Source organism: Melanostigma gelatinosum, assembly GCF_949748355.1.
Source record: "Melanostigma gelatinosum genome assembly, chromosome: 16".
Lineage (NCBI taxonomy): Eukaryota > Metazoa > Chordata > Actinopteri > Perciformes > Zoarcidae > Melanostigma > Melanostigma gelatinosum.
Genome location: NC_136649.1, coordinates 11,823,746 through 11,850,015, shown reverse-complemented (window position 1 = coordinate 11,850,015; position 26,270 = coordinate 11,823,746). Strand labels below are relative to the sequence as shown.

At 40.9% G+C, this 26,270-nt stretch overlaps 2 protein-coding genes across 2 annotated transcripts; both read right to left on the bottom strand.

Annotated features, from left to right (window-relative positions):
* Positions 1-777: 777 nt before the first annotated feature.
* LOC306790101 (phospholipid phosphatase 2-like) lies at positions 778-12,880 on the bottom strand. The gene is made up of 6 exons (XM_079286212.1): positions 12,663-12,880; positions 3,950-4,101; positions 3,540-3,802; positions 3,103-3,160; positions 2,355-2,531; positions 778-1,975 (listed from the first exon to the last, which is right to left on the bottom strand). The coding sequence occupies exons 1-6, from the start codon at positions 12,721-12,723 to the stop codon at positions 1,826-1,828; spliced, it is 861 nt and encodes a 286-aa protein (XP_079142338.1). The 5' UTR covers positions 12,724-12,880; the 3' UTR covers positions 778-1,825.
* A 1,168-nt stretch (positions 12,881-14,048) lies between these two features.
* Positions 14,049-25,164, bottom strand: LOC306789866 (interleukin-6 receptor subunit beta). The gene is made up of 14 exons (XM_079285935.1): positions 25,057-25,164; positions 24,133-24,280; positions 21,581-21,747; positions 21,329-21,492; positions 20,876-21,041; positions 20,118-20,200; positions 19,527-19,758; positions 18,717-18,905; positions 18,314-18,418; positions 17,314-17,460; positions 16,402-16,533; positions 16,233-16,329; positions 15,995-16,076; positions 14,049-15,851 (listed from the first exon to the last, which is right to left on the bottom strand). The coding sequence occupies exons 1-14, from the start codon at positions 25,112-25,114 to the stop codon at positions 15,105-15,107; spliced, it is 2,517 nt and encodes an 838-aa protein (XP_079142061.1). The 5' UTR covers positions 25,115-25,164; the 3' UTR covers positions 14,049-15,104.
* Positions 25,165-26,270: the final 1,106 nt, after the last annotated feature.

Below are 26,270 nucleotides of genomic sequence, written 5' to 3'. Positions count from 1 at the left end.
AAGCTCACCCCTGCACCTTTTTAAGTCACTCTTTACCTGGATTTTGTTTTGCGTTCACACCTTTCACACTTAGGCTGACACAAAGATTTGCTTTCTGTGCGTTCCATCAAAAATTAAAGGATTGCGCCATTTTTTTTACTTAAATAAATCCAAAATGATGTAATGTATTGTGGGCGACTGTGGCTAAGTGGCTAGCAGGGCCGTCTTTCAATCAGAGGGTCGGCGGTTCAATCCCCGGTGCCGGCTCTGCTAGCCGCATGTCGATGTGTCCTTGAGCAAGACACTTAACCCCAAAAATTTCTCCCGTAGTTGTGCCCACGGTGTAGAAATGTGATAGACTGTGAATTGTAAGTCGCTTTGGATAAAAGCGTCTGCTAAATGACTGAGTGTAAATGCTGAAATTCAGTCAGTTTATAACTGTGCCAATGAATTTCATTCAAGACGAGAGAAGACATTCACAGCACTCTGATCTAGCAAGTGTGATAACTTGCTTTAAAAAACAAATAAACAAACTCCTCTGACGTGGCCCAACAGCCCCATTCCTTTGGCACTGAGGAATCACACAGCCGTCAGTAGCAAGTCTAGACATGAACCCTGCGTCAGTGTGTAAAGCAACACAGCAGAGAAAAGCTCAATGAGAAAGTATTTCCTTGCATCACAAAAGAGACTCCCTTTGCATTTGTTTGTCCCTGGTGTTGAAGTAAGCACTCGTACACATCATGCTGGCTAATATTTATGGAGAAAAACGACACAAAACAGCCGACAGGCTGAAGGAAAGAGGAGTACATTATGGGCAGTTTCACAATAAGTGAAACATGTTTTTATAAAAAGGGAAGGAAGATCCAGTTTGTCAGACTTAAAGAGAAATTGTGGTTTTACAAGCACTTGAATTAAGAAAAAATAAATAAAAAATGGCCATCTGTTTCACTTTGAAGTTTATATCTATATATATAGATATAGATATATCGATATCTATATATATAGATATATCGATATATCTGTCTAGATAGAGTATATAGATATAGATAGAAGAAAGAACCATGTTGCCAGCTCAAAAGGTTGCACTGTAACATCACAGCAAAGTAGTGGTAATGCATTCTTAAAAAGCGACACTTTTTTATTAGATACAGAAGTTATAAAACAAAATAAATGTTTGCACTATACAAAATCATGTCTATTGTTAAAGCAGTCCATCATTACACATGCATATGGTCTAAAGACACTTAAATATAGACATCTGTCGAGGAACGATAAACAAATGACGGAACAGGCAGATATAATCCAGCTCCAGTGTAGGTAAAACAAGTCTTATTTGACTGCAGTAAGCAACAAAGTGGAAAACATTCAGCCACCAAGGTTGTCACTCTTTGGTGTTTTTGAAATTTACAGATCTCTTTGGCAGTCTTTGCTTTTCACTTTAACTTCAATTCTCCGCCACAAATTTGAAACATTTGTCTCATAAAAGCAGCACAAAATGAAGAAGAAAAAAAGCGACAAAAAAAAATCGAATATTGCACACTTTCGAACTGAACAACTCGTTTCACATGTACACAAAAACAACCACACTTGTTTTCGCAGCACACACACACACACACACACACAAAAGGTGGAGCTTCTGTTTCAACAGGTTTGGGGAATCTGAGTTTTCAAAGCTGTAAAATAGTTTGGAAGCAGTTTGCTGAGTGGAGCAGGTCTAGTCTGGATTTCTAGTTAGTGGTTACTGCATTGTGTTGTTTTTCTGTATAAGTCTCAGGTCCTTTGGTGACGGAGCTGCTGTTAGAGTGTGTGTAGGCCCAGGTTGGCAGAAGCTGCTGCTGCAAAGAGCTCATACAGGTCCAGAGTAGTTGTAGTGGTTTCTGTGCTGCGAGTCGGGAGGCTGCGGGCTCGGTTTGCGTTCAAGGTTTTCGATCTCTGCTTCGGCCGTGTGTGTGCAGAGTGGGGGGCGCTGCTTGAAGAAGTCGGACACGTATCGGACCTTAGAGAACAGAGGAAGAGTAACTATCACAGGCAGTGTGTGTAGCCCTCAGTATCCCATAATCTATTGCATGCCAGTTGTTTTTGTTAGAGTTGGTGTCTGGAAGTTATTCGATATATTTACCATACATTTCTACACTGCAAGTTGTCCATTTGTTAAATTTATGGAATTCACAATTACCAGTTTCTGTTTGTGGCAACGTACTGCTGGTAGACTAGAACGTTTTGGAGTTGACAAAAGTCTTGAGATACACTTTTTGGGTGTTTTCTGATCATGTGCGCCTATAATCATAAACATCCTGCACATAGGGGCTTTAAAAACACCTGTAATCCTACAATCTTTGTGTACAAAAGACACAGAAACACATTGTTGCACTCACAGTGAGTACAGCGATGAGCGCTCCCTGCAGCAGCCCCACCAGTACGTCACTCCAGTGGTGTTTGTAGTCAGACACACGCGTGTATCCGACATAAAATGAAAACGCCACCAGGAAGAACTGGATGGTCGGTCGAACCAGTCGCGTCCACTTCCCCTGCATTCGGGCCTGGATGTAGAGCTTGACACACAAACACACACATTCTTATTTTTAAATCAACTTGTACATGAATTTACAATGAACCGCTACTCAAAATCACATTTAATTGTACAAAAAATAAACAAGGTTCCCACTAGTTGTATCTTCTTCTATATAATGAAATGAAAAATATTTATTTATCTAAATTTAACTTCAAGATTCCTGCATAAACTCTGTGATTTCCCACAGAAAGGACACAATTTCAAACTAGAAATAATGACAATATACAATCTTATCTGAATAGAAAATATTTGTTCCCATTTGATTTCTCTTTTGGCGGACCCAGCCCGCTTACGCCACAGAAAGGTCAGAGCTCTGCCACAGAACAGCGCCGTGTATGAAACTCACATTCCTCAACACTAACAGTAATAAAATAGTTGAATCCATCTTCTTCCGGCTATTGTACAAATGTGTAATCATGAAACAATGATGTTTCCATCGCGCCTGTGTTGACCACCGCCTCCTGTTTTGAGTCACTTGCGGGTGTCTTTGGTAAAAAGACATTTCAAAGCTACAGAAAGTCTCAAGCAAACAACGGAGAAGACACACTCACCGACAAAAAGAGCATGCAGTACATCCCGAAGGACGAGTGGCCGGAGTAGAAGGACAACCTGAGCAGCAAAACAGAAATTAAACACAATTCATGTACAAAATGATCAAGCTTTCTTTCACTAAACACGATAATGAAGTGATAAAGAAATGTAATTACACATTTATAATAGAACAAACACACCAATTCTTAAATAATCCCAATAGGACATTTTGATGGGATTTCACTTGTGCATTACCATTAAAATGATTCTTGTCCTGGCTTCCATTAGGATTTTGTTAATAATGGTTAAAATTAAGCCATACTGACAAAGCTAGACATGTTTAATGCTAAACAATATCAGCTCTTATATGAGCTATCAGCAACTTGAATCCCAAAATATGTCAGTCTTTATAAATCTTTGTTATGAAGTGAAGTTTGGTGAAGGCAGCGGGATTCACCTGGATTCAGTTACATTGCGCTGGGAGCCGGTACAGTTGATCTGCAGAATGTATCCGTTACAGCTGACCGGAGCGCACACGGACAAGAAGTTTGGACGAGGACGACCTATCGTGAACTTGGCCAGGTCGGTCAGTGATTGGCTGACAGCTGCTCCAAACAGGAAGGTGCCAACCACCTTGTAAAGAGCTGACGAGTACTGGTTGAACTGGGAGTTGGAGTGCAGACGCTTTGTGTGAACAAGGTAGGCTTCTCCCGTGGTGATCTGTGGAGCAGATTGAAGAGACTTAATGAAGGATTTTCAGGTAAATTGGGAAATAAAATCTTTGGGAAAGGAATCTTTTTTTTGGTCTGTTTTATTTGTATTACTGTGTCACAACATTTCTCAGAAGAACATGATGTAGGGACTAACAATGAGGATGGAGCAGGTGATGGTGACGGCAGCCATTGCTCCATGGGAGATGGTGTCTCTCCTGTAGGGATAGCTAATACTCTTATCGTCGCAGTAGATTCCTCTTTGGTACGGGCTGAACATCAGTGTCAGGATGGCTGAGGGCAGAGCCGCTAGAAGAAGAGACACAAAGGATTATATGAAAGTCATAATGTTTGTCATAAAAATGTTACAAACAAGCCTTAATATAGTAAGGCATAAAATGTCATGATACATTTCTTGAAAGTCATATTGTAGTATGTTGTAAAAGTCATAAAGATTCATAGTATAGCATGTTGAAAAAAATGTGTTGTAAAAAAGCCATCGTATATGATGTTATGAAAAAACTGAAAAAAGTAATATATATGAATGGCATGTTAAAAAAAACATAATAGTTCCTCAAAAATAAATTTAAAAGTCATGGTACAGTAAGTCGAAAATAGCCGGAAGAAAGCCATAGCTGAGTATGTAAAAAACGCAAGAAAAAAGTAATGCTATAGTCTGTCGAGAAAGTCATAAAAAAAAACAGTGTAGTGTCGAAAAACTGCCAGAAAAAAGGCAGTGTAACATGGCAAAAAAGTCATAAAGATATCATAGTATAGCCTTTCAAAAAAAAGTCATAGTACAGTATGTAAAAAAAGTCATAAAAAGTTAAAGTAAAAAAAAGTCATACAACAGTATATGTCGGGTCTCATAGGGTTAACGGTGCCACGAGGTGGAGCCAACCTTCCAAAGGAGTTATTTGTCATTAATATGAGAAAAAAAGGCATAGTTTATTAAATAGTTTCTCAAAGTGGGGTCTGCAGACCAATACCGGCACTTAGAGACATTTTGTGCAGTCCATCATTCGCAGCGTGCACTTTCCCTGTGCCGCCCTCAATTATATGCTCGCTCCCTAAACTGGCACTCAGTCGTCAAAACTTTGAGAACCCCTGATTTGGGATATTCTTTTCAAAATGCTTTAAAATGGTCAGTTTAGATTATGAAATTCAAAAATTTTCTCTAGGGGGTAATTCTGCAGACACCACTCAAGGGTTGGGTCGCAAAAGGCATACAATAAAAAAGAATTCCCCTTAAATAGGTGTTCACTACTCTGATTTAAAGTAAAATTCTCAAGAGTGGAGATACTGTAACTGCTTTAAGTAAACGCAGGCACTGAAACAGTGATGCTGTTTCACGCTGTATTAAATCACGCTGTATTAAATCGTGTGTCGACAAGTGAACCGCAACACAATGAGATGCAGCTCAGGAAACAGCTAAGAACACACCGACAGACTAATCTTTCAGCTTTGGGCACAAGGCCCGACTCTGCCAAGTGAATTAATTTGTCATCGGTAGAGCTCCGCGGCAACAACTTCACCTCCATGGGCCGCGCTCGCTCGATGGAGTTTCTCTATGGAAACACACGGGACAGGACAGCCATGACCTTTGACATCAGGGCACCGTTTACACAACGAAGGGCATGGGAGCTGAGGATTGAACTAGGACACACATTCACACGCATACAAAAAAAATGTGAAACCACACTCTCGTACAAAAAACGGGTCTATAACCTACAGAGGTTTTTTTTTTTTAAAGGCATGCAAGTTTATAATGACGAATAGTTTTTGTGTGAACAAAAGACTCAAAGGTCAGAGTTGCACAGCAGCAGCAGAAAACACTCTCTTAAATCTGAGCCGGGGCAACAGTCCAATCTCCAGGACTGATGTCAGGGACCTTCCAGGCAACTCTTAAATACTTTTCCTGTTTTCAAGAGCTCATCACTGAACTCCTAAAGCGGATGAGGAGTGAGGAATGTTTGTTTTTGCAAGCGGGAGCTGGACTGTATATTTACTGGGCAATGCCATAAGAGTGGCTCGAGACTAACATATTGCTTCCTTCCCTTCGGAGTGTGTGACAGGCAGGACTCAATGGAAGACATGAGGACTTGTAAACACAGGAAAACATGTTCCAGAAAGGTTACGTTGGGTCGTGTCTGTAGTTAACCACAATTTGTGAAAATGTGCAACAACTAAAGAGACTCAATGCCCATTTATGGTCAACGTCCAAACATTTGCCATTCATGGTCAACGTCTCACCTTAAATCATCTTGCGTCATTTTGGGACGCTCATTTTAACGAGATGTCATGTGTACAAATGTGGATGTCTACTGGTCCAGAGTCTGTCAAGTGTGAATATTTAGAGCCAGTGTTTACTCTCCTTTGCTTCCTACTACTCGGAGGAATATGAATGCACAACACGATAAGTGTGAATAAACAAAGGAAGACGTTGAAACTGGAAACGACGCTGTAAGAGTGAATGTAAACGGTGAAGTTGATTTTACAGTCGTCTGTGTTATTTTGTGCAGACAAATACGCAAATATGACGCTTCATTTTTTTCGATTGACTTACTCTTCAAGCACCAATCAGTCTGCTCCACCCACGAGTTTAATTCACTACACACTGCCTGAGGAACACAGAGACGGGCCACTATGCCTCATTTAATATTTATTCCATTTTCTAAGCAAGTGCCATCAATGATCTTTGATGACAAGCCGTTAACCTCATTGAAGAGAATTTATTTTCATGAAAGGAAGCCCCTCTTTTTGCTCTTCACATCTCAAGAGTTCATTATTCCAGCAGGTCATGCGTGCTCTCAGCTTCCTTTTGAAGTGAGGTCCAACCATTGTTTATTCTGCAGGGTGCAAGCATAACATTTAGATAAGAGCCTGTGGCGGCTACACACTGCCAGGGTGGGGACGTGAGTGGACACAGTTGGGCAATGGCCTTCAAAACAGAGACACACACACACACACACAACCACTGCTAAGCTTATTGAACAACAGAATCAGTGAGAAAGTCAATTTCTCTTCGTATCAAACATGCTCCAACAGCCTCTGGGCGCCGAGCCCATGGAGCGTTCCTATTATCCGAGTGGGGCCGACTGCTTTTATCTGCTATTATTCCAGAAGGCCTGTATGTTTTGATAGGCCATTTTTTTCTGGCAGGGCGGTCTCCTCTCCCAGGGGCTGGGTGGAGCTGAGGGGGACAGAGGGTCATTCCCCCAATTTACTAACAAAAAAAAAACTGCAGAATTCCTTTCCTTCCAAAAGAAAAGGACTTCATTTGTCTGTAATAAACTGAATTCCAGTGATTTTTCTGTCAGTGTTCTAAGTTTATCTCGGCGATATCTCAAGTATCTGAAAGTACTTAAGTAACAGTTTGATAAATACATTTGTTCCCTTTCGTAGCAAAAGTTAGACGAGAAGATTTCTGTCGCTCTTGTAATTGTTAAGTAGAGAGCCGGAGTCAGGACGTGGTTAGCCTAGCTTAGCATAAAGATTGCAGGCAGGAGGAAACGGCTACTGACCGTGTCCAAAGTCATTTATTTGCTGCTTTGCAAGTCGGAGAGTCTACTTTAAAGATAACATTTTTAAAAAGTAAAAGCCACGGTGACTAAATGTTTCAGAGTCTGAGAATATTCTCAACTTGCCTTTTCTTAACTCCTTTCTCATTACCTACATCCTTCCTAGGTGGACTGTAACAGTTTGTATCATCCTACCATGACATTTCACTTGTTGAGTTTCTTTTCCTCTTTTACAGCCTCAAACAATGTAGAAATGAGTTCAATGAGTGTGTACACACACACACACACACACACACACACAAAGTTTCCGCTGACTTTTTGTCCTCGGTAACAAAACAACCACAGACGAGATAAAAAAGGAAGAAGGGAAAGTATTGTCTTACGCTTTCACAATCTCCTCTGGCAAGAGCTTACCCCCGATTCCACTTTGAGAAAATAAACATGATGGAATTTGGGATCAGAGACAAGTGCAACATACCCTTGACCTCTGACCCGGCAGGAAGTGGAAAGTGTTCCTGTTATTTAGCCCTCAAGATGAGTCCTCATCTAAATAACTGAGACATTGATAGGAAACAGGTAACCGTGTCGTAGGTGTCCATTTGTTTGAGGTTAAATCTCAACAGACGACTGTTAGATTTGTGCCTCTGCAGCAAACGGGGGATTCGAAACTAGTGTACCACATCACACCGAGGTGCTCAGAAAACCAATATTTAACTTCTTCTTTTGTTTATTTTGGCTTCATCTGTGGTGCTCATTGGTGTGAGATCTCTGCACTGAGATTCCCAGTGTCTGTTCTCTCCATAATGGCTATCATCGTTCTTCACGTTTTGTGGGTGCTAATCCTCTACTAAACCCGGAAAAAAGTGTTGTTGAAAAGAAAGCGCATCATTTCCTGTTAGGCCATGGATTCTGCCTGGGAAAGTCCTGGATGGGGAAATGCTTTATCTTGGTATATTGCAGCTTTTAATGAAATTGTTTGAATGAAAAGGTTGAGCAACACTACTTTAAGCCCTTCAGACCAGAGTTTCGTCCACCTTTGAAAAGGAGTAGAAATACTCCTCCACTTCCTGTTTTTTCTGTCTGCCAACACAGACTCTTTTAAGCTGGCAATTGACACTACTGTAAAGAACTTAGCTGACATATAGTGTCCTGTTTCTTGCTTGAAAGAGAAAGAATCTGGCACACGAGTCCCGATTGTGTTTCACTTTGTGGTTAAAGCAGGTTGTACAGTTCCAAACACTTCCTTCTATTAACGTACATTAAACAGGATAGTGTGGTTGTCCTCGGCTGAGGTGCGCTCTCACTGAAGAACTTACAGTTTGTGATATGTTGAAGCAGTCTGTAACTCTTCATCCTTCAGAAGCTCATATCTCTCCTGAAGAGACGTATGATGTATGTATGTATGTGTGCACACGTGTTAAACAGTTGGGGGGGGAGGCATCTCAAGCATGTGAGCAAAATGTTAAAATGGCACATAAATAACACTCAGCAGGGACAAACAACAACTGCTGTCGTCAACACACAAGCATTGTCACAAAACTCTGCAGACGCTTCAGTTAAATCCTAAAGCTTGTCGTGACTTGTACGAGTGTGGCTGGATTCATACAGGTAAAGAAACACTTTCGCTTCCCTCACTGCTGATCCTCACCGTAACAAAAGAAAATCATTAATCGTCATCGCTGACCATTGGCCGAGTCATTTTACATCTAGAGCTGAAACGATTCGTTGATGAATCAATTTACTGATTAAAGAAAATGAATCTGCTTTTGTGACAACCGATTTATTATTTGTCATTCTTTAAAGCTTTGGACAAAACAAGACATTTTGAGACGTCACCCTGGTCTCTGGGAACATGCAATGGCCATTCCACCAAACAATGATTCCATGAAATAAGAAAATAGTCACCAGATGAATGAATGCAGCCCCTTTATAAAGTGCATATCATTTAGAAGATGTGCAACACAATCTACTAATCATTCACCACCTTCCAAGGTACCCATGACACACAACTGGAAAATTAACTCAACTCTCTTTGAAGCTATTTTTTGCCCCTTTTATTTGCACTGGTTCACATTAACAGACACTTAACTGTCTTTACTCACTTTGTCCTGAACCAACATCCTGTTTCAGCCAGAAATACACAAAAGAACATATATAACTGCTAATGCTGAATTCGAAAACACATGCTGTATCTTTAAAGTGGGGACAGTAAATAAGCAGTGTGTTGCATTGCATATTTTCTAACTGATTCATAATATTACAGTTAACTCTTGCATATGTGGGAGTGAGGCATTCAAGCTCACAAATAGTTACTGACCTGTCTGAGTTCATCTGACCAACATGTGAATTTTCAGAATGACTGGTATTTGCTTTTAAGTTTAAGGAGGTTGCTGACCTGCACCTCCCATATTCCTGACCACAGACAACAGCAGTTTGTCTCCAGACATCAAACCTGGGACACAATGTCGTAGTGAATAAATGATATGGAGTGTTAAAAATAAAGTGAAAGGATTAGGAATAAAAAAAATCGTCTGAATCTGTCACTTCGTGTAAGAATTATTGGCATCATCATTAGGCTATTGTGCAGACCAATACCCAGAGTCATAAATATGAATTATTTATTAAATTATGAGAAATAGTCCAGCTAATAACCCGATACATTGGCAATATTTAGTTTTCGCACTTTGGTTTTCGATAAAATCAACTGAAATATAACATGTTCAGCAGTGAGCTTTACGAGGTGCTAATAGTCATAATTATGTACCTTCAGACATGAACCATGTTTCCAGTCTTTATTCTGAGCTCAATTTGACTGTGAAATGTAACTGTATCATGAATCTGATAACCGACAGTGCAACAACAGACAGACGTTCTGCTGGGTGGCATCTGCCTGTGTGAGCGCCTACGTGCAGTAGTGTGTGTGTGTGTGTGTGTGTGTGGGGGGGGGTGGGTGTGCAGTGATAACAAATAAGGGCAGGATGGAGGTTGGACTGCAAAGGGGAAGAGGGAGAAATAAAATACTGAACAGAATCACAGTGTCAGTTACTATCTGGACACTCAGCACATTCTTGCCATATCTCACTCACTCACTCACTCACTCAAACACACACAAAATGGGAGATCACACCTGATGCCAGTTTACGCTCCATGCTCTTCAGTTGAAAGAAAACAAAAGCAACAAGGGAGTAGAAGACGCAATGATTAAAAGAAGGAATATAAAAATGATGGCCAACGTGTTGCTATAGTGTCTTATTGGTCTGTGAAATTGTGACTTTCACTATTTTCTGACTTTGTCTTGATGTTTATTGCAGTCATACAGTATTTGTGCATTGTGGCTAAAAAAAAACACGAACTTTGACTCATTCTACTTGTTTGGTCTCGGGCTGCAACTGATGACTGTTTTTGTTATTGATTCATCTGCAGATTCTTTTCTCGATTGTAAATCAGCAGAAAAAAAAAGACAATCACCATCAGTTTCCTAGAGCGCCAGGTGATGTTATCAAAGATGTTTTGTCCGACCAAGAAGTCTGAAAGATTAAAAATATTCAATCTACGAATGGAAGGCAAGGAACTTTATGATATTAAAGATGATTTTTTTTCCTGAAAAATTGCTTCAATTAAATCAAAATCTTGAAAGTGTTTCCTTAAGTACAGATGGAGATCCTGCATTGTATTGTTTTATGTATTCATATTGAGGCAAATCTATTTCAAAACATTACAATATTTGAGCTTATGATTACTGCTATTCATCTGGCAGTTTTAAAAGTTTCTCAATTGAATTCAGCTAAATAAATTGTCAACTGAGAAACCTTTAGTTGATGCGATTTCACAGCTGTACTCCTTCATGATGAACGATCACTTAATTTGAGGTATTTTGTCCTGACCAACTAGGAAAGAATGTGACTGAATCAGCTAATTATGTCTAAAACATCTTTACCTCACCTTTATGCCAGACAATTTATTTTTTGAGCTCATCCCTAAAGTCTCAACTCTTTCTTTCTCCCTTCATACACACACACACACACACACACACACACACACACACACACACACACACACACACACACACACACACACACACACACACACACACACACACACACACACACACACACACACACACACACACACACACACACACACACACACACACACTTTGAGGGGGGTTGAACAGCCGAACGGTCATTATCATTCCTCCCCGTCAGACAACAGATGGATCTACAAATGTTGTAATCTTCAATGTTTCTTGTTGCCCTTACAGGGATTCCACTGCAGGCGAGTTAGTTCAACCAAAAACATCTACAAGAAAATAAACTCAGTGGGGAAATGAACATCTTTGAAGCCCTTCATCATCTCAACTACAACCTTTGTCAGCCTCATGGTCTCAGAGATGTGACACAAAGAGCTGGAAGATGTCAAATCTGTTAATGGACTTTGTGTCGTCTCTGGAGTCCAGAAGCGAGTTGCAACAAGTTGTTTCGTTCCATCTACAGTACAGTAGTCACATAGAGCCCCAGAGGGTTGCTTCTTCTCTCACACAAGTTTCCAAAACAGGATTTTAACTGTCACAGAGAGAGAGAGATTCATGAGAATGATCTTTGCTTTTCCTTCAAACCCATATTTAAAGAGAGAGGGCAGGAAGAAACTAATGTGCAGAAAAAGCATGAACATGCATTTACAGATCTTACAGCTGGAGATGCACAAACTGCACTTTGCGCTTACTTCCACACAGCAAACCTATGACCTGCAGTCAAAAAACAACTAATTCAGATTGGGAGTCCATCATCGCCTCAGCAAATCAACATTCTGAAAGCCAGATAGTGAGGTAGGATGTGTCCTATATGTCTCAACCCAAATGATTTTAGAAGTGAAATCAGTGAAGTGACAACCAAAGAGCAGCAGCATTCTTACTCAGTGTTGGGAAAGACTCAGTGTGTCTTGTTTGAACAAGATAGAGACCAATGATGACTTGCAAAGTTGAAATTGTACTGCAGTGAACACTCCTTCTCATTTGCATCAGAATTATGTGCAAGTTACCTTTTGAGACAGGACTCGGTATCAATATCTTATACACGTCCAGACAGTCATGAAGCAACAAGTGACCTGTGATAGCTCTATAAATCTCGCACGAGCGCGCGCGTGTGTGTGTTGGGCACTCCCATGAGTCACCGTGCACATTATTTTCAGTAAAAGCTGCCCCCCCCCCTTTAACATCATTTTGGAGTGTTGATTCAACTCCACAACAAAAAAAAGACACAAATGAACGCAGACCAGATGAGCTCTACAGTCTGAAAGTAAGCATAAGTTCAGCCATATTGTCAAGAGGGGAGAACAAGGGTAGTCACTCACCAACAAAGACACAAAGAATATCCACCCCGATCAGAATCAACTTCTTTCTTTGCTCTGTCATGGTTTCTCCAACGCCGCTTCACTCTCATAAATAAATCTCGTTTAAAAAAAAAGCAAAGGGCAGAGTTGTAATCGAGGAAACTTCTGGAGTTACTGTGGAAGAAACTATCTGGACAAGTCGACCTGCTCGTTCTTCCGGCTCCGCTTCCCTGTGTACCTGTCCGCCTGTCTGTTTCTCTGTAGCCTACGCTGCGCTGCTTCAGGTGAGCAGCAGAGGACGCGTTGCGCTGCGTAGAGCTGCGTCCTGCCTGTCCTGCCTTTTTACGCACAGGGGGCGCGTCTTTCTGCATCAACAGCGCTCTGAAGTCGCCCACAAAGGATTTTACTTCCCGAAAGCTTTTTCTCTGCTTTGCATTCTTGATTTGGGTTATCGAATCCAAGCAGAAACATTTCCCTTTTTTACCACGTGGTAAAAGCATGGCACCCACCTCACACACCTCATGTGGTATATTAGTATAGTAACAGTTACTCACTAGGTCTCACTAACATTGCCAGATTAAAGAGTTCCCCCAGGGGCCAAAAAGTATTTGAGGGTGACTCACACTGATTTCATTTGGAATTTAAGTATTTTATATTATATGTACAGAATAGTATTCTAACTTTCACTTATTCATGTCCATATTATGGAAACATTTTTCCCAAGGGAAACAAAAAGTTCGGGATTAAACGATCAGAAATTTGACTTTTAACGTAAATTGTTTGAGCATCACATATCTGACTCAGTATCTCAGCTTTTACTTTGAAAGTCATAACACCCACACAAGTCAGGGGTTTGACTTTTAATATGTCATAGCTTTGTCTTCCTGAGCATTTTAATTGTTTTATCATTCCTTACTTTTCTTGGCAGAATAATATGGGCATACAAATGTGATAGCTCTATTTTTTAAAGCGGCATACTGTAGGAAAGCAATGCAGTGTTAGAACCCTCAAACTCTTTAATCTGACAGTTTATTTCTACCACTGTGTGCTTCACCAAGACTTTGACTCCTTATCCTAAGGCCTTTTTTCCACAGAAGACATTTTGAGATGTCACAGCAGGAAAAGCACAAGTGTAAATCATACATTTCATGGCTGAAATCAATTTAGCTGCTTCAGTTTCAGTGTCCCGGTATTGTGCGGGCTCACTGTTACACTGCCATGGCTAACTAGGAGACTTGAATAGAGCAGAAACATTGTTAATGGTATCACCTGTGCCATAAAAAGGGCGACAAACATACCGAGTAAACTTTCCAGTCTAAACGATATCTGCTCAACTGAAAACACAAGTTATGCAGGACGAATAAGTTATGAATCCAAACTTTCACACACAACATATGTTCTGTTTTAATGTGGAAATGGTGGCGCATTGATTTGAATGCACAAACAGACTGTACCAACAACATAGACTGAAAATAACTTCATTTCTGAAGTAATCAGTGACAAACACTGATTCACACGATGGCTCATTGTAAGGCTGAGCAGCGTTTTAAGAGGTCTGAATTTCAGATATGTGAGTTTTCATTGCAAGTGTGTAACTGAAAAAATATGTACAGGGGGAGAAGAGATGCTGTTAACTGGCAGGGACATCCTAAATAGGTCGTATATGTATAATAGCACATTTATAAATAAAGGCGCACTGAATAAAGAAAAATAAAACGGGCACATCAGTGTATACAATATGTACAGAAGACGGTGTTGCAAGCCGCGTTTTGTGTTATTTACATTCCTCAGTATTCAAGCCATGGCTCAACATTCAGTACAATATGTATGAGCTGTGTATCGTAGCACATTGTCAAAAAACATTATAAAACAGTCAGTGGTTTAAACATGTACAAAAATGTCATGTCAATCACAGATAATAGTGTCCATAAAAACTATCCAACCTCCTTTGTTCATGTCTTGTCTTGTCCGATTCAAACTTAGTAGTGCAAATAAAGTAATAGTTTGATGTTTTGAGAAACATGCTTATTGTCTTTCTTGCCTATAGAGTTACATGAAGAGATCGACACCACTGGCATGACCGTACAGTAAATACGAAGCTACAACCTGCAGCCGATTAGCTTAGCTTAGCATAACGACTGGAAGCAAGGGGAACCAGATACGGCACGCAAATAAATAAGTCTATTTCCCAAAATGTCAAACTATTCCTTTAAATTTGTTTTGTATACTCAGCATTAAAGAATGCCGGAGAAAAACTAATTTCTTGATCAGACTGATTTAAAAATAATCAGAAAATTTGTTTCTGATGTACAATCCACTTGTAAAGATGAAATTATGTAATTTTTATGAATAGATTGTGTTGTAAAGAAAAAACTGAAAATTTTAATAAAAAAGACAGGCTGTGCATATGTTTTATGGACACTGTAATAAAACTAATATTTTTTTTAATTCCCTGGCATGAAACTAAATAGCAGAGGAGATGTAAGGATCACACTCCATAGGACAGAGAGAGATATCCACAAAATCAGAGGGAGGAAAAGTCCCAGTAAAAGTATCACCGGGGCGAGTGAAGGTGTCGGGCTGCAGCGAAGGAACAGAGTTGTTGAGGCTTTGAGAAAAAGTGTGTTGGGGTGACGTGACGTCAGCTGGGTGAGGAGGCAGGACGGAGGAACGAGAGATGCTGCTGAAGTCAGAAGAGGAGACAGGGCTTTGATGCTGACTCAGAAAAAGACGGAAGGTTTTCAGTTCATCTGTTTGTGAGAGAGGTGAGTCAGATATGGTGGCGTTCCTGCTCTGCAGAGACGGCTCACTGTCTCCACCTAGCTGCAGCTTAACGGCGTTGACAGTGCTTTGCTGCCAGTCATTGGAGTGGAGGTAGGAGAGGGATGGATCAGGTGTAGGGGGACCTTCCAGCGTTGGAGAGAAGAGGACATTGGAGTAGATGGAGGAGCTGGAGGAGAGATCAGCGCTGGAGGTCGTCTGGGCACTAGTTGAGCTTTTGATGCAACTCTTCTCAGATTTTCTGGTATTTTGAGGCGTTTGAGCCTCTGAAACTGGGAGCGGAGAGTAGCAGTATGACGAGGAATATGTTTGGAGATTACTTTGAGAGCTGAGGTCCAGATTGAAGTTCTGCAGCTCACTTTCACCAAGCAAAATAACGTCAGAGTATTGGATTTCGGTTCTCTCTGCGATTGCAGGCCACTTCATACTCTGAGGTGAAAAACACAAATCTAATTTTAAAATTGTATTTTATTTACGGAAGTATACAGTTTTCTATTTTCCACTTTTGGCAGCAGAAACAAGTGAACAGTACAGTATGTTGGATTTAGGATGGGAGAGGGGTTAAAAGTTACCTCCGACGGGCTTTTTGGGGTCCAGTGGGCCATGCTGCTGTGGGAAGGATCAGGTACGTCTTGACACAGCTTCTGTTTTAGTCTACGAAGTTATTTGTTAGGAAAAACATAACAGAAAGAAAAAAATATATATATTATAAAATGATGTGCCAAATGTACGAGGTAGGTAAAACAGTAAAAGTAGGGCACTGAACTTTGAGCAGGTGTTTTTGTGTTGTTTAGTGCACGGAGATCTTACCTTTTATTCTGTGCCAGGCAGCCCATCAGCACCAACGCCAGTAAAGTCAGAATGACAGAAAGGATGGCATACAGCAGCATCGGGGTTTCCTCAGCCTCTTCACACACACACATACTAAGTTTAGTTAAAGAAACAGCAATATACATATGTGTGTGTTTCCAGTCTTTACCTATGTGCACATCAACCATGGGCCCAGCTGCTCCAGCTCCAGCGTCAGTGTTGGCCACCAAACAGATGTTGTAGTTGCCAGGTGACAGATCCTTCAGAGAGGAACGGAGATCTTGACCGGGCACATTCTTTTCTGAATAAACAAGAAAAGGAACAACATGGACCAAATGTGATGAAGTAATAAAGAACAGGAATGAAAACAAAAATATGAAAAAACAATTCAAATAGTAAAGTATGAAATATCCATGACCTCACTGCAAGTGTTCATTCTCCCTTCATAAGGATACAAAGATAAGGACAATCGTGTCATCTGAAGATATATTACTTTAACCTTTGACAATGTCTTAAGTGTATAGTCTGTATCATTGTGTTTTAAATTATTTATGTGGTTGTTTTTGGAACAACGTTTTGCATTTTATTTATTTAAGGCAAGCCTTCGTTAATGAGTTTAGGATTAAGAATAATCAACCAAATGGAATATGTTTTAGTTTTTTTTTTGAATGCATCACAAACATACACATGTGTATGTAACCGACAAATCAATGATATATATTTAAAGTCATCTGCAAAAGGAAATGGAATAAAACTACTGACTCATTGCCACAGAACTACAATTAACGTGTCGAGAAAAATAGATGAATGACGTTGTCAATGTTGAATATTGGATTTTGAAACAAACGCAAATCCAACACTACTCTCATCCTACTCAAAGACACTCAACAGGCCGCTTACTCTCCAGCATTTCCTTTTACACACATCTGGATTAATGCATCTGGATTAATGCATCTGGATTAATGCATCTGGATTAATGCGTCTGGATTAATGCATCTGGATTAATGCATCTGGATTAATGCGTGTGTAAAGTGCGGGCCAGCGTCGCCTCAGCGGGCTTGAAAGTGTGTGTATCACTCACTCCTGTCTTGTTGGTTTGCTGTTGTGTAGAAGATTGTGTAGTAGCGGATGAAACCATGAAGCTGCTCCACAGGTACAGGACTCCACGTGAGCTCCACTCTGCTGCCGGAGATCTTCTGCACCACCACTTTAGGACCAGCCGAGGGCACTATATAAGAGCAGAGGGGGGTTGGTGAGGATCATCCACAGAAGTGATTGTGAGAAGGAGGCTGGATCTCGGTCTCTATTTCACAACAACCGGTCTGGTTAACGTGTTGCTGCTTCAACCTGCTGAGCAGATGTCGTCTGGTCTGACAATATTGGCTTACAATCAAACTAATTTGATATTGTTTTCTCACAAACAGGCTGACATGACTTCATCAACATACCAGCAGAGGCGGAAATGAATTCAACAATTTGTTGAATGTTATAGTTCTCTTTTCCTCTGTTGCATGCTTGATACAACGTAAAAAGACTGAGACAACACCATCACGGTTTGGCAGCAATCAAGGGAAAAGACGTAGAGCAAGTACCCAAGTTATAACACAGACAATAGTTTAGCTCACAAACACTAAGTCCTGTGATGTCCTGTAAAAAACAAGATGTAACTTACTGGCAAGTATTGCCTGCAAAGCCAAACTTGTTGCTCTGTGCACTAGACCTCCATTGTTGCAATGATGATGAATTGCTTTGGGTGACATGTCACTTCATTACGATAAACTTGAACACTACAGTTCATTTTTTGTGTTGATACCACATACACCTTCCTGCTGTGTTCAGCAGCAGCTAAAAATATCCCCCCCCCCCCCAAACAAATGCACAAATGACTCCTGGAGAATGATGTTTCCCAAAAACTACAGTCCCCAGTTATGTTAGGAAATTACAGAGCCTTTAAAAAAAAGAAAAGTCTACATTTGTGACCAGTTTTGTTGTTCGATTTATCGCCATCATAAGTAGAAATGAAGCTGTCCTGGTCTGGACCTACTTTCACCTTTTGGCATGAGACAATGTACATCACGTACCTCCTTGGCGTGTATAAATGGGAACCGTCCGGTTGTGCCCCGCCCCTCTCTCACCATGCAGCCCTTTGACAGAAACAGCATAACGCTCCATCGGCTTTATACCCTCTAAAACGATAAAAAGGCCGAAGTAATTATCAGTATTGGTGATTCTACTTGATGAATAAAAAAATTGAATCTGTTCCACGGCTAATTGTTTCATCATTTCATCATTAAAGGTGCTAAATTCCAAATTCAGCATATCTATGATTGAGGTATTGTCTCCACATGGCTCTCAACATGGCGATGGCAATTGGAGGGTGGCTGTTAGGCTTTTTATAAAATTAGCACCTTTAAGAACTAACAGTGGAACATACGTAGTCCTAATACTTTCCACGGTAGGCTGTTGTACGTATTGTTGGATTACCTGTGATGATCAGAGCTGTACAGGAACTATTCAGCTTTTCCCAGTAAAGGATGCTACTGGTTCTCTCTCTGACAGCAAACCACTCCACTGCAAAGCCGCTCGTTGACCTATAAACTGGAGCCGTCCAACGAACATCCAAGGCGCTGTCATTCAGTCGATCTGCAGTGAATTGGCTCGGGGGTGGTGGCTCTGAAGAGAAGTAATGGAGTAGTTTAAAGGCATGGCTTTATTTACAGTGAAAAGGGTGCCTTTGGTATTTTCAACCTGAAAAAAGAGACTCATGGGGACAACAATTTCTTTCGATTGTTTCGGTATTAAGGGACAGCGCTGCAGACAGCAACTGCTCAACAGGCTGTAATGTTAACACTCCTCACCATCAATGTACATCAACTAAAAGAGCTTTTTTTTGCAACTGACAAACTCAGATTATTATCATTGGTCTGACAACATAATAGAAAGGACCCTGCAGAGAGATAAAACCTTTTTCTTTCGCTTTATGTTGTTGCGTCGTGATGCCGGAAGACACAGTGGAAACTTGTAGTGTTGAGTACAGATAGCGTGTTGTCTTACTTTTCTATTCTATTCTATTCTATTAATGCAATAGACAGAATAATTAATCTCTCCAGTAGAGTTCCAAGGACCTGGGTAACCCTTGCAAAGGAGCATTGACACTGAATCCCAGAGAGAACCTTTTTAAAGGGATCAAAGTTACTTAAATGATGGGCAAAGTTGTGTATGGGTAGAATTTAAGACTCGGGTTATGATGAACAATGGCATCGTTGGCTGTACCTTGACGTCATGACACCCTACCTGTCTCAGAAGCTCCACTGAGCCATATTCGGGCTTCTGGCGAGGTCCCTGCAGAGGTGGAGGCCGTGAGAGCGCAGGAGCATGGCTCAGCAGGCAGGAGCAAGCTGCAGGACGTACTCGCATGGTGCAAATCTCTGCAGCTCATGTGATCGTTCAGGACCTGGGCGCTTTTTGTCTGACAGGTCACATTGAAGAAGAGAACTCTGCCATTGGCTATAAGGTGAGGCAAGGGCTGAAAACCAACCAGAAAACAAAAAGTGAGAAGTAAAGGTGAGCTGATGTGAGATGATGGAGCTTTAAATGAGAAAATGACGTTATGTAAAAAGAGTTTGTATGAAATTGAATTCTCTCTTCCTCTTTCTACAGCTATCTCAACTACGCTCTCAACTTCAATCAGACTATGATGCGTTCAATTAGTCATTTCAGAGAGACGTAAAAACGAATGAGGGATATTTAGTGAGGGGATGGTGATTAAAAACCAATCGCATCCAAAAGTTATTAAACTGTAAATCTTGACGGCTCAAAGGGACAAAATGATTCACATGACGCAAATTCACACACACGCACACACACACACTTCAACACACACACCTTCCAGAGCAGTGAGGTGAGTCTCAAACCGTTCTTGTCTGTTTGTTTCACTTGCCTCCAGAAAGCTGGTGCTTCAGATGGAGCTACATGAGGGAAGGAGGGGGAAAATATTTTCGAAAATACATTGAAGGAGATACAGCAGAATGTTATTGAATACAATAACAAATGTGGTGGTGGCATGCATCCGCTTTGTCAGCAGTGAAAACTAGAGAACACATTATGCCTTTAATTACAGGGAAAGTACGAGGTGGAAATGTCTTGTATGTTCATATATCCCGTTCTCGTATACGTGTCACTAATTGCTGACGTGTGACAACTTCCTCTAGTGCCACCAGCAAGTCAAATACTTTTTCCCTTTGCAGGGATGTATCCTCAACATTTAGTGGACGGACCCGGCAAAACCTTTGTTTACATTCATGGTGTCCAAAGGATGAAAGCAAATTACTTGAGCAATACATGAGCAAGAGGGTTTAGGTTCAAGCAGTAATGACAAAGTAGTATGTGCCAATTTAATGAATACTGCATGCAACACTACGTACTTTGTAAGGGCAGCTGCAGTATGTACTGAAAGTAACAAATTAAAAGTTATCAATTTAGAAAGCAATAGAACTCTTGTGTGTTTAAAAAAAGGGGGGGGGGTGCCTGGGGTGCCCTAGGCACTAACTGCGATATCCAGCACTGGTTTCATTATTTAGTAGGACTACAGTGATTAAGTATTTCATCAAATACACAAGATTGTCCTCTCTGTTTTGTCTCACCGTCCTCTCCTGTCCTTCCCTGTAGGTCCTTGCTCCACAGGCTCCATGGACTCTCTGGTCCTTTGTAGCGATGACGAAGCCTGACAGTGTATAAAGTGTCAGGCCTGAAGAGACAAACCAGGAAGCTGACGTCTTTGACTGTCACGTTTTCCACCTGCGCATCAAACTGTACAGGAAAGATAAACGGCACAAAGTAAGATGAAGATCAACTTGTGAGGAAGCTACACGTTTGTTTTTTATTCTTGAAAGTGGAACGTGAAGCATTTTAATAATAATAATAAAAACATTACAATGTATTCATTAATCACGCAACTTTTTACATTGTGTGCCACTTGCTCAGATTTCGTGAGACATTGTCTTAACTTTATGAAACGGCACCAATAATATTCTGAATGGGATCCTTCATGCAGGTGTGTGTGGTTTTATGTTTAGTCCTATTTGGAAGTTGCAGACCTGCCCCTGTGCTGTGAACTCGATTTGGGATTCCAGGTCTCCAGATTTGATTTCATCGCGAGCCAGAGGAAAGCAACCTGGGACATAGCTCCAGGTTACGGCCAGACACCGAGGACTGCGACCGACTGACTTTATGCTCTTCAAAGTTACTGGAGGCAACATCACTGAGAAAGAAGAGAAAAGGAGAGATGAGTGAAAGAGAAGTAAGCAGGAACAATACAGGTGCAAGTCAGGGAAGCACAGCGGCCTCACCTTCAGTCCGACCAGGCTGACACGGTCTTTGTGACGATATGTCCCCGTTGCGCCCGTGTGCTGTGATGGTGATGCAAAAGTAGAGCCTCACTGTTTTGCCGTGCCATACCGTGCAGCTGTTGTCAGATGTGGTGCAGGCGAACAGCTTCTCAGTTTTATTTGTTATCCTGTGCATCCCCAAACAGACATAAACATAGAAAGAGACACACACACACACACACACACCAATATAAAAACAATGTTTCTTTGAGTCCTTCCCTTGACACAATAGTCAACAAGCAGACACAAACAGGTATAAAACAAGCAATCATAGATGCATGCTTTGTCACACAAATGTATATGCATCCTATGCATTGCACATGTCTCAGATGAGTGCGCAGGCACACACACAGTCTCGCACACATCAGAAGACTGCTGTGTAAAATAAGTCTCGTTTCTCCAGTTGAAACACAATGTTGCAACTTGAAGTGAGATGGAAGCTGTCTGACTCTTATCGGCTCGATTCATCAAACCACCGTCAAGGTCTCGCACGAATGTGAGATTCAAAGCTGATTACAAACTCAAGCATTTGCATGAAGCATACAGAATTATTATCAAACATTCAAAATCCCAATGGTTTGCTGCTGGTGAAGAGCGACTCGCAAATCTCATTTGACATTGTTTGAAATCTGTCATAAACGCTGATAAACAAAGTTAAAGATTCAATGTTTATCAATTGTCATTCGACAACACGGAGTTGCGCAATGAAATGCAAGGTGTAGTCCCTTGTGGTCTGTGGTCTGCTGCACACACTGCAGGAAGCAAAAATAAATGTTGGGTCAGAAAATAAACTGAACATATCAGATATAAAATGTATATCTATGCCACTATCCGTTTTCTGCTTACCTCAGTAGAAAATGCTTATCTTAGCTCAATAGAAGACATGTGAAATGGAAGCTGTTTCTCAGGTTGAAGTTTATTGTCATAAAAACATTAAATTAAACCTATTTGTTGTGCTCTCTTTCTAGTAACTGTGACATCTGTCCCGACTTGCTAGACAGACTCTTAGAAAATGATTCGTCGCATAAATGTGAACAAATTAAGCAACTTCCTAAGGGAAGTGTGTTGCTGACAAATTAGCATTTTTACAGAGTGAACGGTCAGCTATCTAGATATGTATAGGTGACAAATTAAAGAACAAGCCTAGAGTTATTCTTTAGTTTTACTAATGTCAACAAGTGTTGTCTGTAGCCAAAGCCTGACATAGCTCATGTGATATAAAGCTCAATTGTTGTCCAAAAACTATTACTGCAGTTTATTTTATGTCAATCTCACACAACCCATCCTGTTGCTGCAAATGCTTCCTGTTGCTGCAAATGCTCGCAAGAATACCAAAAGTGTTGCAAATAGTCCCCCTGGCTTCCTCACTACAGTGCCCAGCTGTTTAATGAGCTTATTAAGCTCATAAAGCGACATATTTGTGACATATTCTTTAAAAGATTTCCATCTTAAGTTGGAGTGAATAGGTTTTGGGCCACAGATACATCAGTCAAGTCAGAAAGTATTGCGAGACAAATCAACAAATTGTTGGTTTCAGGCTTTTCACGTGATTTGTAGGCAATATGGAAATTAAAGAACGACACCAGCCTTATCCTTTAAAAGATGCATTAATGAGTGGAGAAACAAAAGATGCATTAATGAGTGGAGAAACAAAAGATGCAAATGAAGCTCTAGCGTAAGTTCAGTCAGGAAGAATATACTCTTGCATGCCTAAGCCCGTAGTTTATTGATCATGCATCTGCCATTCACTTCTCACACATGCTCACTCATTATTTCATTGTTCGGGGCTGTCAATCACGATATCAGCTGTTTAGGTCAGCTGGTCTCCTCTATCCAACAGCACAACGAAACAATTACATCGTTAGCCTATCATCTTGCTGCTGTCTCCTTTTTAAATATGATCGTCTCTCTACCTTCAGCACCGTTATGCTGCTGTTACACACCCCTCCGCCTCCCCATCACCGCTCAATCTTTGCAGATTCATCATCTTCATCAACTCATCATTATATTCTATTCAAAGACTCTGTGAAGACCTTATCATCACATATCATCTGTTCATAATAAACAATGATCTTTTCTTCATCTGACTTGTCTCTCCTGATTGAAATACTTTCACACAGAGCACAAGACCTCACTAAACGGGTGATGAGCATGAAAATGATGGAAATCATATGCTATGGCCTTCACAGAAACCAGATTCCAGTTGACGACGAACCAGAGTGTTTGGTGTTCATCCCTCCAGTAAAAGTACCAGAGACTACAGCTGTTATGGAGGCTTGTGGTGGCCCCTGCCAAGACCCTTTACATTGTCTTTTCCCTTTAATTTGTCAACCTATCTGTAAATATATCTATATACTGAATTAACATGCTGGAGAATAAAGCCTATCATCACCAAATCAAAGTCAAAAATTGTGTTGGGAAAGAAAACCCCTGATTTCAAAGTGCGGACGCATGGTTCACGTGTACGTGCCCGAACATGACTTCTAACATATTAAAGGAATGTTTTGGCTCACTCAAAATACAGAAGACCTTCAAGAGTGAAGCTTGTCGTCGGGGTGTCACCAGCCTCCCAATGGCAGGTGACGTTAGCGCGATTGTGGAACACACAGCCAATCAGCCTTGGGGGTCGGGGGTCAGCCTTGGGGGTCGTAACGGAGAAGGCTGGAGGGAAGGCAGAAGATGGAGAGAGGCTGGAGTTAACGGCATGGATGGGCAAGATGCTGCAAGTCCTCCATGAGGAGGTTTGGAGAATTTGTTTTGTTATGAAGCTATGAGTTTATTTGCACAAGCAGTGGTTTGGAAAAACATCTTCATGCAGAACATGCTTTTAGCATTAGCTGTAAGTGAATCTGTTCCATGCGCCAACTGTTGCCTGTCGGCAACACAAAACAACGTATTATATCTCAATCCAATCACGCGGGTTGCACATGATTCATTTTCCATCAAATATTTATAAACGTGCTGCCACTGCTATTTAGCCTGAGGTTGAAACTGAAGCTCAGACAAGACGGTACAAGATGTTAGGTTAGGCTTTCGAGTCTCTCCTTGCTGGCTCCGCTTTGACCTAGATATGTGTGGGGATAATGTTGGGGACAGAACCCTAAAATAAGTTGAAAATCCCACATATGTTTGACACACGGCCTGGTGCTAACTGGTGAGTCTATTCACCAGACATACTGATGCACTGTCTGTGAAAACCAGATAAACAAGTAGCTGGTATTTATCACACCAACAGTATTGTACCTGTCAAAACAGGTGTGGTCGTAACTTACCTCCTGCTTGGTGATATGATCGAACATAAAGAATCATAATCCCTCCCCAATAATGATTTATATCCTCCAACCACTACCGGCATTCACACAAATATCAGCCCATGTCACCACTCTGGTTCTAACTCAGTCATTCTGCTCTGGATTATAAAAAGGAGAGGATGTTACCCAAAGCGAGTCCGGCCCCCAGCAGGCAGGTCCACACCACAGCCGGGCTCCGCTCCATGACCACCACCTGCTTTCTCCTGACAGTGCAGCCCGGCTTACTCACTTTCCTCCATCACACGACCAGCGACTCAGCTTGAGGACCCTGCATGCTGAACAGCTTCACAAAAGAAAAACACCCATCATGTAAGATTTGAGAAAAATTCAGGAACAGACAGTCCAGGATGTAAAAGAATGAATGACTCGGTTTAGTGGTTACATGTCATCATTTTCCTTGGGTTAGCTTATGTTGTAATTTCACTACATTTTTCTTGTTAAGAGCCGTAATATTTTTTTTTACACTTAGCATTGCAACATAGGACATGTGTCGCAGCAGTTTTCCCATGTAGAGAAAATTTGACTTCCTAAATGGGTGTGGTGGTCTAGGGTTCTTCCATCTAAATAAAGAGAGAATTTCAGGTCTGACATTTTACGGTTAGAAGCATATAAGCCTCACCTGGGTGTGAGAGCTCAGACTCATGTTACAAACATGAGGGAGCAGCCTCAGATCAGAGACAGGCGTATTAGCAGGTACACCAGTACAATCTAAAGTAAAAGCTCTGAAATAAATCCAACCTTATAACACTGGTGACCCTGAGTGAGAGGTGTTGATGCAGCTCATTTCTGGAGCTGTCGTTTGAGGTTGGATTGTGCACGGTAACACTTGCCTTTAAGTCTCCCTGTTTGCATTAATAAGCAGTTTGTAAACAGAGTTGAAGCAACACTTCTCTGACACAAAAGTGAACTCTGCAAGCTTCAAAAATATATATTTTCTGAGATACTTAAATGGAAGTCGAAAACCCACAACATTGTCCAGTCATAATTTTACTATAAGTAAAACTACAAAACACTCATGAGACAGCAGAGTGACTGGAATTGCCCATGCATCGTAATATTACTGATGCAGCATTTTAGCAGCATTTAAAAGTTGCAGCTGTCGAGGTGAAGTTAATCATTTCATAATATTCTTAACTTTTGAGTTTTGACACATTACATTTTGGGGGTACTAAATGATGTTACAACGCACTTGAACTCTTCTTCTACATATATATTTAACATTTATGTTCAAGATAAGAGTAATTGTAGTTCCTACCTGCCATGCAAACGTCTCCCATGTGCGATGTACACCGTCTTGTCCTATTAGATTTGATGAAGAAGATTATCCAAACACAAGAAAT

What these genes read in the sequence shown, in the direction of transcription:
- LOC306790101 (XM_079286212.1), bottom strand. Translation starts at nt 12,723, where the DNA reads ATGACAGAGCAAAGAAAGAAGTTGATTCTGATCGGGGTGGATATTCTT. An exon ending in TATTCTTTGTGTCTTTGTTG is followed by an intron (nt 4,102 to 12,662) that starts GTGAGTGACTAC and finishes CTCTTCTTCTAG; the next exon opens with CGGCTCTGCCCTCAGCCATC. An exon ending in ACTGCATGCTCTTTTTGTCG is followed by an intron (nt 2,532 to 3,102) that starts GTGAGTGTGTCT and finishes TTGTGTGTCAAG; the next exon opens with CTCTACATCCAGGCCCGAAT.
- LOC306789866 (XM_079285935.1), bottom strand. Translation starts at nt 25,114, where the DNA reads ATGGAGCGGAGCCCGGCTGTGGTGTGGACCTGCCTGCTGGGGGCCGGA. An exon ending in GAAGGTCTTCTGTATTTTGA is followed by an intron (nt 21,748 to 24,132) that starts GTGAGCCAAAAC and finishes GGGGATGCACAG; the next exon opens with GATAACAAATAAAACTGAGA. An exon ending in CAGTGGAGCTTCTGAGACAG is followed by an intron (nt 18,906 to 19,526) that starts GTAGGGTGTCAT and finishes ACTTCTCTTCAG; the next exon opens with AGCCACCACCCCCGAGCCAA.